At 46.9% G+C, this 13,370-nt stretch overlaps 1 protein-coding gene across 3 annotated transcripts in view; it reads left to right on the forward strand.

Moving 5' to 3' along the window:
* The window catches only part of EPC1 (enhancer of polycomb homolog 1), a 1,031,213-nt gene that overhangs the window by 823,939 nt on the left and 193,904 nt on the right, over positions 1-13,370 (forward strand). For all 3 annotated transcript variants that reach the window (XM_069211249.1, XM_069211248.1, XM_069211247.1), the window contains exon 10: positions 11,634-11,974. In XM_069211249.1, the coding sequence (XP_069067350.1) occupies positions 11,634-11,974 (341 nt within the window). The remainder of the gene's footprint in view (positions 1-11,633; positions 11,975-13,370) is intronic.

A 13,370-nucleotide genomic window follows, 5' to 3' on the forward strand; every position in this document is an offset into this window, starting at 1 on the left:
TAACACAGGAGAACCATAAAAACTTTGGCACCGTGCCTTTAAGACCCTGAGCACCTCCAGTATCCCACCATGCCTCAGGGGTGAAGGAAAGGTGACAGTTGGTTCACAGTTAGGTCAGTTCTTTTTTCCGGCTTCTTCTGAGAGGATCCTGGAGCATTGAGCTCTCAGTTTTTCTGAGTTTTTCTCAGAAAAATCCTTTAAAAAAAGTGTTTTTTCCTTTTTCATTCGACAGAAGAATATGTCAAAGAGGACTCTGAAGGACAGAGAAAAGATCAGGCTACATGGGCTTCAGGAGAGGCAGAAAACATCGTCCTCTTCACTTCCCAGACAAACAGCAGGCCATTCTCAGGAGAGAATGGCTAGGTCGACGTCAGCAGGTAGGAAAGTACCTGTTTGTTCCCCGTCGACGTCGTCGCTACCACCGCCTCACCGGCATAGATCACCGTCGACGGCGACACACCCGACGTCGAAGGAGACGGCGTCGAGGGAACACCATCGCAGGGGCAGGTCTCCGTCGACAGCAGCCCTCCGATCGACGTCGAGCCATCGCCGGCGTGCCCGGTTTCCGCCAAAGGCTGTGCGCCCCCGACGTCAAGAGACACGGCGTCGAAATCGCCACGACGGCATGAGACATCCGCCGTCGGCTTCCCACCGCTCCACGTCGAGGCACACGACGGCAAGCAGGTCGGGGTCCAAAGATCGCCGTTCGACGTCGAGACACTCTACGTCGAGGCACTCAACGGCGAGGCAAGAGCAACCGGTGGGGCGCCCTTCGTCGACACAGCCGTCGACGTCGACACAGGTTTTACCTGTCCCGCAGAGAGTAGAACATCGCCCCACGCCAGACAAGGCCGCACCATCTCCAGTGGTCTCCATACCGAGCGACCCATCTCGTTCAAGAGCGGCATCATCTGGGCATGTCTCGCCCATCAATCTATCTCCAAGATGGCTAGAGAGCCTTAACAGACCAGCGGCCTCCCCGGATTCGCAATATTCGCGAATGTACTCGCCTACTGCCTCCCTGCCAAGAACGCCATCACTGACAGCAAGGGCAGGACGGGCTCGTTCTGCTCCTCGTCAACCGGCCACGAGGCCTGGGCGCTCTGCTACAGCGTCTCCCAGCAGGTCTCGTTCTCAACAACGATCCAGGTCTCGTTCACAAAGAAGATCACCCTCTTGGTCGTCGTCAGGATCATCTGTCGGGCGTTACTCCCCCACCCTAACAGATTCTCCACCTGCTAGGGTCTCACCGGTGGATGACATTACCACGTTTAACGAGGTGCTGTTAAGAGGAGCGCAGAAACTAAACATAGAGGTTCCAGAGCCATCTACCTCCTCGTCAGTCATCTTTGAGACTCTACAACAGAGATCAGCATCAAAAAAGCTGCTGCCTCTAGTGCCTGGTTTGTTGCAGCCAACCATGGACACTTTTCTGGCCCCAGCCTCGCTCAAATCTGCCCCGGCTAGGATTCTCAAAAAATACAAGGCTCCCGAACAGGACCCTTTGTTCCTCAGGAAGGATCCGCCACCGGACTCGGTAATATTAGCCGCAGCCCGAAAGACCCACTCGGTGGCATCATCATCCACGGTCCCCCCGGATAAAGAGAGCAGGCATCTAGACTCTCTGGGGAGAAAGATATGCGGGACGGCGGCTTCGGCAATGAAAGTCTCCAGTGCTTCTGCACTCTTGGGCAGGTATGATCGTTCTCTGTGGGACTGTCTCAATAGATTCACAGAGAAATTGCCCAGAGAGGACAGACAAGATTTTCAAGAGATCCTGCAAGAAGGATGCCTGGTATCCAACCAGGTTATCAGCGCAGCAGCAGATGGGGCGGATTTAGCTGCACATGGGTACGCGCATGGAATCTGTGCAAGGAGGTCTTCCTGGCTGAGGCTCACTGGTTTAAAGCAGGAAGCACAACAACACATCCTGAATCTCCCATTCACCGGGAACTCTCTATTTGGTGCCCATGCAGACGAGGAAATGGCCCGCATGAAGACCGAGGTGGATACCATGAGGGCAGTGGGCCTGGAAAGAAAGAAAGATTTCAGGCGGAGGTATAGGCCTTATGACAGGCGCCCTTTCCAGCAGAGGGTTCAATCCCCTCACTGGTCCCAGAGGCCACAGCAACGGCAGGGACGCCCTCTTTTTCAGCGAAGGAACACAAGGGAGCGAGGGTCAAGTAGACCTCCACAGTCCACTCCGAAAGCGCCGGCCAAACAATGAGATCTCGCTTCCCTCGACACTGTACACCACTCCGGTGGGGGGAAGTATTACAGCTTATCTTCACGAGTGGCACTCTACCACAAGAGACAAATGGGTGCTCAATATTGTCGAACATGGCTACTCTCTTCTTTTCAAACAGCCTCCACCACACTTGCCACCAACCAAAGGCAATCCATCTCATCTCAGCCTGCTGCGCAAAGAGGCTCTCGCCCTCCTACAAAAGAATGCCATAGAAAAGGTTCCACCTGCGCACAGAGGAAAGGGGGTTTACTCCTGTTACTTTCTGGTGGCGAAGAAGGGTCGAGAGGGCGTTTTCAGGCCAATTCTGAACCTACGGCTGCTGAACAAATACATAAGGAAACAGAAGTTCAGGATGCTAGCGCTTCACCAGATTTTCCCTCAGCTACATCAGGGAGACTGGATGTGCTCCATCGACCTGCAGGATGCATATTTTCACATCCCAATAGCTCCCAAACATCGAAAATTCCTGCGCTTCCAAGTAGCGTTACAGCATTACCAGTTCAGAGTTCTACCATTTGGCCTGAAATCTGCCCCACGCGTCTTCTCGAAATGTATGGCAGTGGTAGCGGCGCATCTTCGAAAACAAAAGATATTCATATATCCATACCTAGACGACTGGTTACTGAAGGCTTCTTCTCCGGAGCAGGCGAGAAGCCATCGGGACATTGTGCTCGGAGTTTGCGAGTCTCTAGGTCTTCAGGTCAATTACCAAAAGTCAACCTTGATTCCAACACAGAACCTTCACTACCTGGGAGCTATCATAAACACAGAACTCCAAAGAGTGTTTCCTTCGGAGGAACGACTATCCTCAATAGACAGGAAGTGTCAGGACCTGTTGAGAGCCAACGCACCTACGGCACGTCAGGTGACATCGGTGCTGGGCTCCATGGCATCATGCATTTTTATTGTCCCAAATGCCAGACTCCACATGAGGCCCCTCCAAGAGGCATTGGAGAGCAACTGGAGCCAAAGGACAGGTCGCTGGGAGGACAGAGTGCGACTACCGGCAGTAGCACTTCAGTCATTGAGATGGTGGATGCACAGACCTCACCTGTCAGTGGGTGCTCCGTTTCACCAGGTAGTTCCATCCGACACTCTGGTAACGGATGCGTCTCTTCAGGGATGGGGGGCTCATCTGGGTCCCCTTCAAGCTCAGGGCCTGTGGTCAGACAAGGAAAAGCAGTACCACATCAATCTGCTAGAACTCAGAGCGGTCCATCTGGCTCTCAAGTCTTTCATACCAATAATTCAGGGGAAAACTCTCCTAATACAAACGGACAATACAACCACGATGTATTATTTGAACAAACAGGGGGGAACGAGATCCGTACCCCTATCTCGAGAGTCCCAAGCGATATGGCATTGGCTTCTGGCCAGAGGAATGTCACTTACAGCTGTTCACCTGCCAGGTCAACAAAACGTGGAAGCAGATTTTCTGAGCAGACACCTAGAGGACGCTCACGATTGGGTCCTACACGGCGAAGTCGCAGAATACATCTTCGCTCAATGGGGTCGGCCTCAACTGGACCTCTTCGCAGACGAAGTAAACAAGAAATGCCCAGACTTCGCATCCAGGTTTCACCGTCCGGGATCTCGAGGGAATGCCCTGTTGATCGACTGGTCAGGGATATTTCTCTACGCTTTTCTGCCGATTCCCCTCATACCGGCAGTGATCAACAAACTTTACAGATCCAGAACCAGAATGATTCTCATAGCGCCACAATGGCCCCGTCAATTCTGGTACACAGATCTCCTCAACCTATCGGAAAAACCTCACAGGAGGCTGCCGTGCAGACCGGATCTTCTGAGCAGAATGGAGGGCAGGATTCTACATCCCAACCTACCCTCTCTGAGGTTAACAGCATGGCTCCTGAATTCCTGCAGTATGGGCACCTAGGGCTCTCACAGGAGTGCATGAACATCTTGAAAGAGTCCAAACGGCCTTCCACGCGGCGTTCTTACGCTTTTAAGTGGAAGAGATTCTACATATGGTGCTGTTAACAAGGTCAGAATCCCATACGGGCTCAGGAGGATGTCATACTGTCCTATTTGCTTCATCTGGCAAAGTCCGGTCTGCAGGTCTCATCTATTAAGGTACATTTGTCTGCTATTACAGCCTATCGCAAGTCACCTTCTCAGGAATCCTTCTTTACGAAACCTGTAGTCAAGGATTTCTTAGAAGGTCTGAAAAAAGTTTTTCCGCCCATTCGGAGACCTTCTCCTCCATGGGAACTGAACATAGTATTGGCAAAACTTATGGGCCCTCCTTTTGAACCTATACATAAGGTCTCTTTACAACACCTTACGTGGAAGACGGCTTTTTTAGTGGCCATTACTTCAGCGAGGAGGGTCAGCGAAATCCAGGCTTTGTCTTCCAAAGAACCGTACACGATTTTTCATGACAATAGAGTGGTTCTGCGAACTCCCCCATCTTTCCTTCCGAAGGTGGTGTCAGAATTCCATATCAATCAGACTATATCTTTACCGACTTTCTTTCCCAATCCGGAGACTCCGGCAGAGAAAGCATTGCACTCCTTAGACTTGAAAAGAGTGCTAAAATTTTATCTGGATAAGACAAAATCGATTAGACACTCTAACCGCTTGTTTGTAAATTATGGTCATTTGAGGACAGGAGTGGCAGCATCTAAACGAACGATATCAAGATGGATAGTTTCTTGTATTGTTAATACTTACCAGCTGGCTAATAAACAATTACTAGCGAGGCCTAAAGCGCATTCCACAAGGGGAAAAGCGGCTACTGCTGCCCTCCTTAACAATGTTCCAATATCTGAGATTTGTAAGGCTGCTACATGGAAGTCTGTACATACGTTTACTAGACATTACTGTTTAGACTCAGATGCAAGAGCGGATGCCCAAGTGGGGCAGGCCTCTCTGAGAAATTTATTTGCATAATATGTATCTATTCCTGCACTTCTAGCAGACAGTCCGCAGAGTTTAGGGATGGGCTTGCTAATCTATTCAATGTTTATGACTATTGATGAGGATCCCCTGGAAGAGAAGGATAAATTACTTACCTGTAAATCCTAGTTCTCTTCCAGGGGTATCCTCATCAAAGTCATAAACAACCCACCCTCCTCCCCGGACGCACGTCTCCTAGAAGTGCAGGACAGACTGTATTTTGAATCAGTTACACAGATTGTCACCGTAAAAAAGAACTGACCTAACTGTGAACCAACTGTCACCTTTCCTTCACCCCTGAGGCATGGTGGGATACTGGAGGTGCTCAGGGTCCTAAAGGCACGGTGCCAACGTTTTTATGGTTCTCCTGTGTTAACCTGCATGCAGCCTATTGGCTAAGAATGCTCCATTTGTTTTTCAATGCAGTTTTTTTCTCTTTTTCTCTAGAGTTTACTGCTGCTTACTTCCCTAAGCCCAGTTTTGGGGGCTTGGGTAGATATTTATTCTCTATTGTAATTTTATAATATAAAAAAAAAAATAATAATAACTTCATAGAAATAAAGCATTTTAGCCTGTTTTAACATTATAGCCTGCATTGCTGTTTTACACATGTATAATATGTGTGTATTTTATATATGCTCCGGGGTCCCCGCACAAGGGCGGGAATATTCAATGTTTTACTTTGATGAGGATACCCCTGGAAGAGAACTAGGATTTACAGGTAAGTAACTTATCCTTATGGCTGTAGCTACACATGCTGTGCATACTCATGCCATCTAGTTTTGAGGCCGGATGTGTGCAGATTATTTTTCTTGTAAGAAGTCTTTTAGGTCACAAAGTACAGTAACTCCTCTGACTGGTAATGCACATAGTCATTGATTCGATTGTTTTCCTTCTACCATTGGGTTTGGACGTGTGCTCCGGTTCGACACTGTCTCAGTGATCTTTTTGGATCCACATGAGGTTCCTTCCCTCCATTGGTTTTGTTATTGATCGCGTTCCTTCTCTGTCTTGACGTTCACGTCTCTACTTGGACAGTGTTAGGATTGGTTGTGACACCTTTTGGGCCTCGCCCTTCGAGCTTATTTATGTCCCCTGATCACATCCCGCGATCGCTCCTCTATAGTAATGGAACAGAAGCCATTACACTACTCATCAGCTCTGTAATTTATGTCTCACGTGACCACAACAAGGCTGCTTCTGCGCCTGTTGTACTTTCTGCAGCAAGAATGCCCTTTGTGGCCATCAGGCCAATCTTGAGAATCTGCATAGGAGTGTAGGCGCCACCCTGACCTATTTAGTACTGAGAACTTCAAAGGGGAGAACCATCCACAGCCGTCAGCCGCAGATGAGGACATTTTCCTCCCTGACGAGAGCTCTTGCTAAATTCTTCAGACTGAGGATCTTCCACCAGCTCAGCAGGCACTGAATATGGTACTCCCTCCCTCGACACCACTCACGAATCGAGCAATGCCCTTCCAAGGGCCAGCCAGCTACTCCTAAGCACCAGAAACAGATTGCCAAGCCCCCACTGCCTCCAGGCCATGGTCGGCACCGACCACCACCTTCGGAAGTAATGCCCAGTTCAAGATCAACACCAAAGAAACCACCTAGGTCGGGTGCTTCAGTACCGACTGCTCCTGCCTCTGCGCCGTTCCACCCATCTGCATCACATATCACACCCCTTCTCAGGGCATCCCATGGGACTCCTATGGTCCAGACACACCGGCAGGCACAGATCCTAAGGTGTACAATGCCAGGCTCTCCCATCCAGATGACTACACGGCATACGATGAACTCATTGGTAGTGCTGCTGCTTTCTGTGAGATAGATCTCAAAAAATCACTGAGCTTCTAGAAGAATTTTTTTTTTTTTTGGACTCTCTCCTCTACCCACTGCTTCACCCAGTACCTCTCCACGCTGAAGGGGATGCTCCATCATAACCCTAACATTTTTCAAGACCCTGTCCTCTCAAGGGTCATTACACTCATGGTGGACTAAAAGTACAAGGCCGCCTTACTGGCCGCATTTACATTTGTGGGCAACTTCAACCTGACTTTATGGTTTCACGACCTCCCGTAAGAGGGCCACCTCTCATGCTACTGGGGATGCCTCTCAGACACTGTAGGGAAAATGATAGCTGGTCAATCAGCCAACCATTGGTGTATTGCTAATTTCATTGGTCTGCTCTCCAGATATGACCACGCCCAGTGGAAAAAGCTCCTCCAGCATTTCCCACAAGAGCACAGGAAAAGGGGTTAACAGGTTGTCTGTGAGAGCAAACAAATCTTTAACACCACTATCCGCTGCACATTAGATACAGTGGATGTGGCTGCCAGAGGAGTGAACTCCAATCTCCTGCTGCACAGGCACGCCTGGCTCCTTATTTCCAGTTTTAAGCTGGAGGTCCAGCATAACTTGCTTCACACGCCGTTGGATGGTCAGCCTCTATTCAGACCTTAAGTAGACCAAACACTAGAATTGTTTTTAAAAAGATACGGAGACAGCAAAGGCTATGCACACACTTCAAACACCTGCATCTCCTTTCCTCGCACAGCCTACTGTGGAGCCTGGATGACCACCTCCTCCGACACCTTCACATCCTACCAACAGCCACAGGCCCAACATCCCTCTCCCAGTGGTTACTTCAGGGGGGTCCTACAAAGGCAAAAATTCAAAAGGCAGACGTAACGGAGGATTCCCCCCAAAGAAGCTGCTGCCACCCTGCTCCAATTCTGGGAGACAGCAATCACCACCACTATGAGGCAACATTTGGTCTATAGTCCGTCAGAACTGTTGCCATGTGTTTGGTAGTCAAAGCTGCATTCCTGAGGGAGCAGAAGATATTAGTCTACTCTTAAGTAGAATGTCTAACAAGCCTCAAAATCACAGAAGATTTTGTGCCAGTATCCGATAACACGCTTTGTTCCCCACCGGCTGGATTTGCTAGAAAGCAATTTCTGATCAGCTTCAGTCCCACTCCATCCCCTACCTTGGTGCTGTGCTGGAAATTCAAGTTCCAAGAGTGTTTCCTGTGAAGGAGGGATTATCATTTGTGTTTCTGACTTTTAGCATGCTTCTAATAATAAGAATTCCAATCACACAGCAGATATATTCTAGTATTTTTGGTGTCCTGCTTCTTTCAGGTTCCTCACACCCTGCTGCATACGAGACCCTTTGAGTATTAACGAGGACCAGTTGTACCAGCACTCCAGAAGCTGAGTAGACAGACTCACTCTAAGTCTGCAATTCAATTTCCCTGGTGATTAGTTGAGGAGACCACATGGATCATCTTAAAGTGCAAAAAACGTGGTCCCAAAAAGAAATGTTTTAGCACATCAACCTTTTGGAATTGAGGGCAGTCCATCTGGTTTTTTAATCATTTTCCAGCTGTCTGAATAAACACCCCACTTGTACAAAGGGAATAGTTCAGCGGTGATGTACAAACAAGATGGTACATGTTCCAGATATTGGTCTCTAGAAGTTCAATCAAGTTCAAAATGCTCTATAGCCAGGAACCTGCAAATCAGAGCTGTACATCTAGAGTTGTTCATAATGTGGAACCAATGTTTCTATTTGGCATAGTTGGTTTCCAAAGTGTTTTAGCAACGTGGAGCAGATCATCTTCTGTGATTGTGGGTTTCCACATGTGGGCCTCTTCACAGATTCAAAGAGATCTAGATAGTCAATTAGAGGGTGAGGACAGTAGCACCCCCAACAGTATTAAAACACTTGGGTTTTTCATAAATAGATACTACAGATAACTCACTATCTGACAGTGAGAACTATCATGAGAATAATAGGTATGGGAGTGTTGGTTAACCTGATTAGTTCCTCATTCTCTTTCACGCGTGAAACCAAGTAAAGCAAGACTGAAAAGTCAGTAAGCACAGTTAAAGGAGGATTGTGAGGATCTGTTGGTTGTCTCATAAGGTGGTAAATGAATTACATTGGTGGAGCACACACATTTGTCAAAGGGCTGAGCTTTTATTGATCCAATCCTACTTGTCCATTTTGAGAAGAAGCTTCACATGCAGAATGAGTGCTTTTGAACAAACATCATTTAAGAAGTCAATGGAATCTGGCTTTAGTGGTACAACACATCACTCTCTTAGAGCTTGAAACCATTTAATGTGGTTGAAAGCACTTAAGGAAGAGGTGGAGAAAATAGTGTTTTTTTCCCCCTGAAAATATCACTGTGGTTTGTACTTACAAAGAAAGCAGGGACACAATCAAAATTGGCATAGAAACGTTGGAGTTGAGTGATTTCACAGTATCTACAGTCTTCTAGCTGGTGTGCTGAGCAGATCCGCATAGGCCACAGAAATGGTACAGTCATCAGGCGTTCATAGCAGATCTTTTAAATCAATAGGCAGAACCTTCTTTTAGTTTATTCACAAAAATGGAAAGGCAAAAATGGTTATTTTTTCCATTAATGGGTCTGCACCTCTTGTCAAGGGGAAATACACTGCCAATTAGTTGTTTGGGGAGCTTTGCATTCATGTTTCCTCCAGTCACACTGCATCCACAAGTATTCAACAAATGTGAGAAGTTCACATAATACTGATAGCATCATTGTGGGGAAGATAATCATGGTACTCTCTACTCAAGATCATAATTAGAAATTCAAACACATTTTACTGGTGTTAGTATATAGAATGGTGACTTCACATAAAGAACGTCTGAGTCTCAGCTTCGCAATGTTGATTTGGAGTCTTATAAGTTGGACTGTGTGAACATATTTGAAGCACCTGAACTGAATTCCCCAAAGTGTGACTGAGCTAAATGGAAACAATGAACCAAGTAGTGTCTTTGCAACAACCATCAACAATATCTTTCAGACATAAGGTATTTTGAACTATTTAATTCATTTGATAGGCAGCCATATAAGTGTTGCATTTGTCAGCAGTTTCTGCCTTCATGAGGGGTCCTCAAAATAATTATTTTTTAGCTTCCCAGTGGTAATTATATTTCTGGAAGTGATGACATGGCTTTACCCACCACATTTTTTCTGCCTCCAGTATGAAATTGGAAGACTAATTTGATTAGTCATATCACTATCTTGTGGACCTTAATATGCACACAGCCTTGTTAATTGTTAATAAATCTTTGAGTGCTTTCAAAATTGCAGATACTCACTGTTAAAAACGCATATTTAAAGATTCATCCAGACAACTTAGTGAGGCGGACCACTTTTAAAAGTGTGCTGCAGATGGTGTCATTTTTCAGTGTTAAAGCTTTCACTTACTACCTTTCTTCAAGAGTCTGTCATGATCAGCAGCAAGGGATTTAAGAGTAAAAGTGCAGTCAAAAGAAAGTTTCGTTTCTTAAGATCCTCATTCTTTGGGATCACACTATACAAAGAAATTCTGACATAAATACATTTGGAAAAGCAGACCTAAAGGGAACAGTTGCAAGATAAATTGTGGAGATAATACAATCACATTATATGTTGACGGAAAAGGTAATTGCATTAAAAACCAAGAGCATATTGTTAAAGAAAGAGGTGCTCTTCATCAGAATGGTTCTTTGATAGAAGGATCTTAGCCACATTTATATTGCAATTATATGTTAAATAACTCATTAGAGCACAACTCATGCTTTGTGCAATCATTACACATTAGACACTTTTTTTATTGTTTTTTTTTTAAATGGTAGTTCAACTATTTGGAGACTTCTGAGTATCTAAAGTTGATGTTACTTGGCGGGGGGGTGGACTGTAAAGATTTGTATGCAAACACCATGTTATAATTATTGCATTCTTTACAATGTTTCCAGGTTTCCAGTAGGCTGAAAAGGAAGGAACCTGTAGCAAAACAGTAATATGAACACTACCTTTGTGTTGAACAACTAATGTGTAATCTTCTCTCTCCCTCATTAACTTTCACACATCCATCCCTGCTGGTATCAGTGGCTTGGTGAAAATAATCTGGTACCTGGCAGTTAACACTGGCAACCATGAATGGTATAATGGGGCCAGGCCTGAGTGCACTTAAGAAAATGTGAAAGAGACCTTTTTCATTCTTAAGACCACAGTATAATTTTTTTATTGACAAAGCAAGACGTGTTAGTCTGACTTCAACCCAAGCAGGTTTCACAATTTGTTATGAACAAGGTTGATTGCACAGAGCCTGAGAGAACCTGAACCATCCACAAGGTATTTTGTGGACATTGTTGGTAATCTAATTCTTCATGCCACTGATTGCCTGTTTTGTCATTCTACTGTGGGATCTTGAGAGTTATGCTGGCTTCTAACACCACATTGGCACTTGTTACATTTTCTGTATTGACGAATGATGATTAGAATCCAACAAATAACACATTGCTTTCATATTATCAGTTGCTTTTGCAAATTTAAAAGGATGTCCTTCAAAAATGAAATGTACTAGATAATGCAGTTCTCTGATTTTTCAAGCTAGCCCTCAAGATAAATGAATATATATTTTCTTCTCTTGCTTCACTCTAGGGTACTTCTCGACAGAGCTCATTCGGACTATGACAGTTCATTGCATGATATGGATGTTGAGACGCTTTCCTCACAACAACATCCTTCAATCAATCAATTTGCCAATACCTCAGAAACAAATACCTCCGACAGATGCTACTCAACAGACCTCAGTCAGATGCTAGTGAATATCAAATCATGTAGATGGAGACATTTTAGACCTCGGATACCTTCTATACATGATAGTGACAGTACTGGATTTGCCTGTAAACAAATATACAGATTTACCAATCGAATTGGTGCAACACATCCTGGAACCCACCCAGTCAGTACCTCTACAAGGAGTAGCAGTACTCATTTACGTATGTTTATTTTCACTATATTTTGTATTGTGCAGTAAGAAATTATGCAGATTTTACGAATCGCCATTTTTATGCTACATCTAAATAACAGTAGACAATTTGTATTTGGACAACAGTCGTTAGAGGGCTTTTTTTATATTATTTTCTCTCAGCTGTCTTTTTTTGGGTCTGTAGTGCAAAGTATATTGCATTGATTATTTTCCATTACAGCATCTCCACAAGTCAGGCAAAAAGGGGGGGGGGGGTGCGTGGCCAAGCAATATGGCCACCTAGATGTGTTTAATGGCGACCTTGCGAGCATTGCCTAAAATCCTTTTGCATCTTGACTCTGGGCACCTGATCGGCCTCATCTGAGCAGCAGTATAACCCTGGGGCACCCTTCTGATTGTTTGGGGCATTCTAAGCCGGGGATGATACTTGAACTACAGAGCCCCCTGAGTTCGAGGCTGTAGCAGGACCTGCAACACAGCTGGGTTACGGAGGGCGGCACAGGTGCAGCCTGGAGGACACTGATGTTTGGTGCCCCTGGTGCTGCATCGGAGGTAGCGGTCCCTCGTGTTCCCAGCCCCGATTGGGTTGCGGGCCTGCTATGCAGCCCTCTTAAGGTGGAAGTGGACCGCTACACCTGTGAACATAACCCGGTGGCTTGGTTCCCGAAAAAAAGTGTTTAAGTGAGGCCCATGTCGGGGCCTGGATTGTGGACGGGCTTGCCAGTGGAGCAGCTGACAGATGGCGGACCCCTGGGGGTCTCTCCGAAGCGAGGCCTGCATCTGGGCCTGAATGCTTGGGGGGGCGGGCATGAAGATGCAGGGACCTCTGGGGGAAACAAAGCAGTGAGGCCTGTGTGGGGGCTTGAATTTATGACAGTGGCCGATCCGCCGGGTGGCCGATGAACCACGTTCCCCTGGTTGCTGGACCAAAAGGCGCCAGGACCACTGGGGTACGCATGCGGAGTACGGGCCCCCACTGGGCACCTGATCGGCCTCATCTGAGCAGCAGTATAAACCTGGGGCACCCTTCTGATTGTTTGGGGCATTCTAAGCCGGGGATGATACTTGAACTACAGAGCCCCCTGAATTTGAGGCTGTAGCAGGACCTGCATCGCAACTGGGTTACGGAGGGCGGCACAGGTGCAGCCTGGAGGACACTGATGTTTGGTGCCCCTGGTGCTGCATCGGAGGTAGCGCCCCTCGTGTTCCCATCCCTGATTGGGTTGCGGGCCTGCTATGGTGGGGGTGGACCGCTACACCTGTGAACATAACCCGGTGGCGAGGTTCCCGAAAAGAGTGTTTAAGTGAGGCCCATGTCGGGGCCTGGATTGTGGACGGGCTTGCCGGTGGAGCAGCTGACAGATGGCGGACCCCTGGCGGTCTCTCCGAAGCGAGGCCTGCATCTG

Source organism: Pleurodeles waltl, chromosome 10, assembly GCF_031143425.1.
Source record: "Pleurodeles waltl isolate 20211129_DDA chromosome 10, aPleWal1.hap1.20221129, whole genome shotgun sequence".
In the NCBI taxonomy this organism is placed as follows: domain Eukaryota; kingdom Metazoa; phylum Chordata; class Amphibia; order Caudata; family Salamandridae; genus Pleurodeles; species Pleurodeles waltl.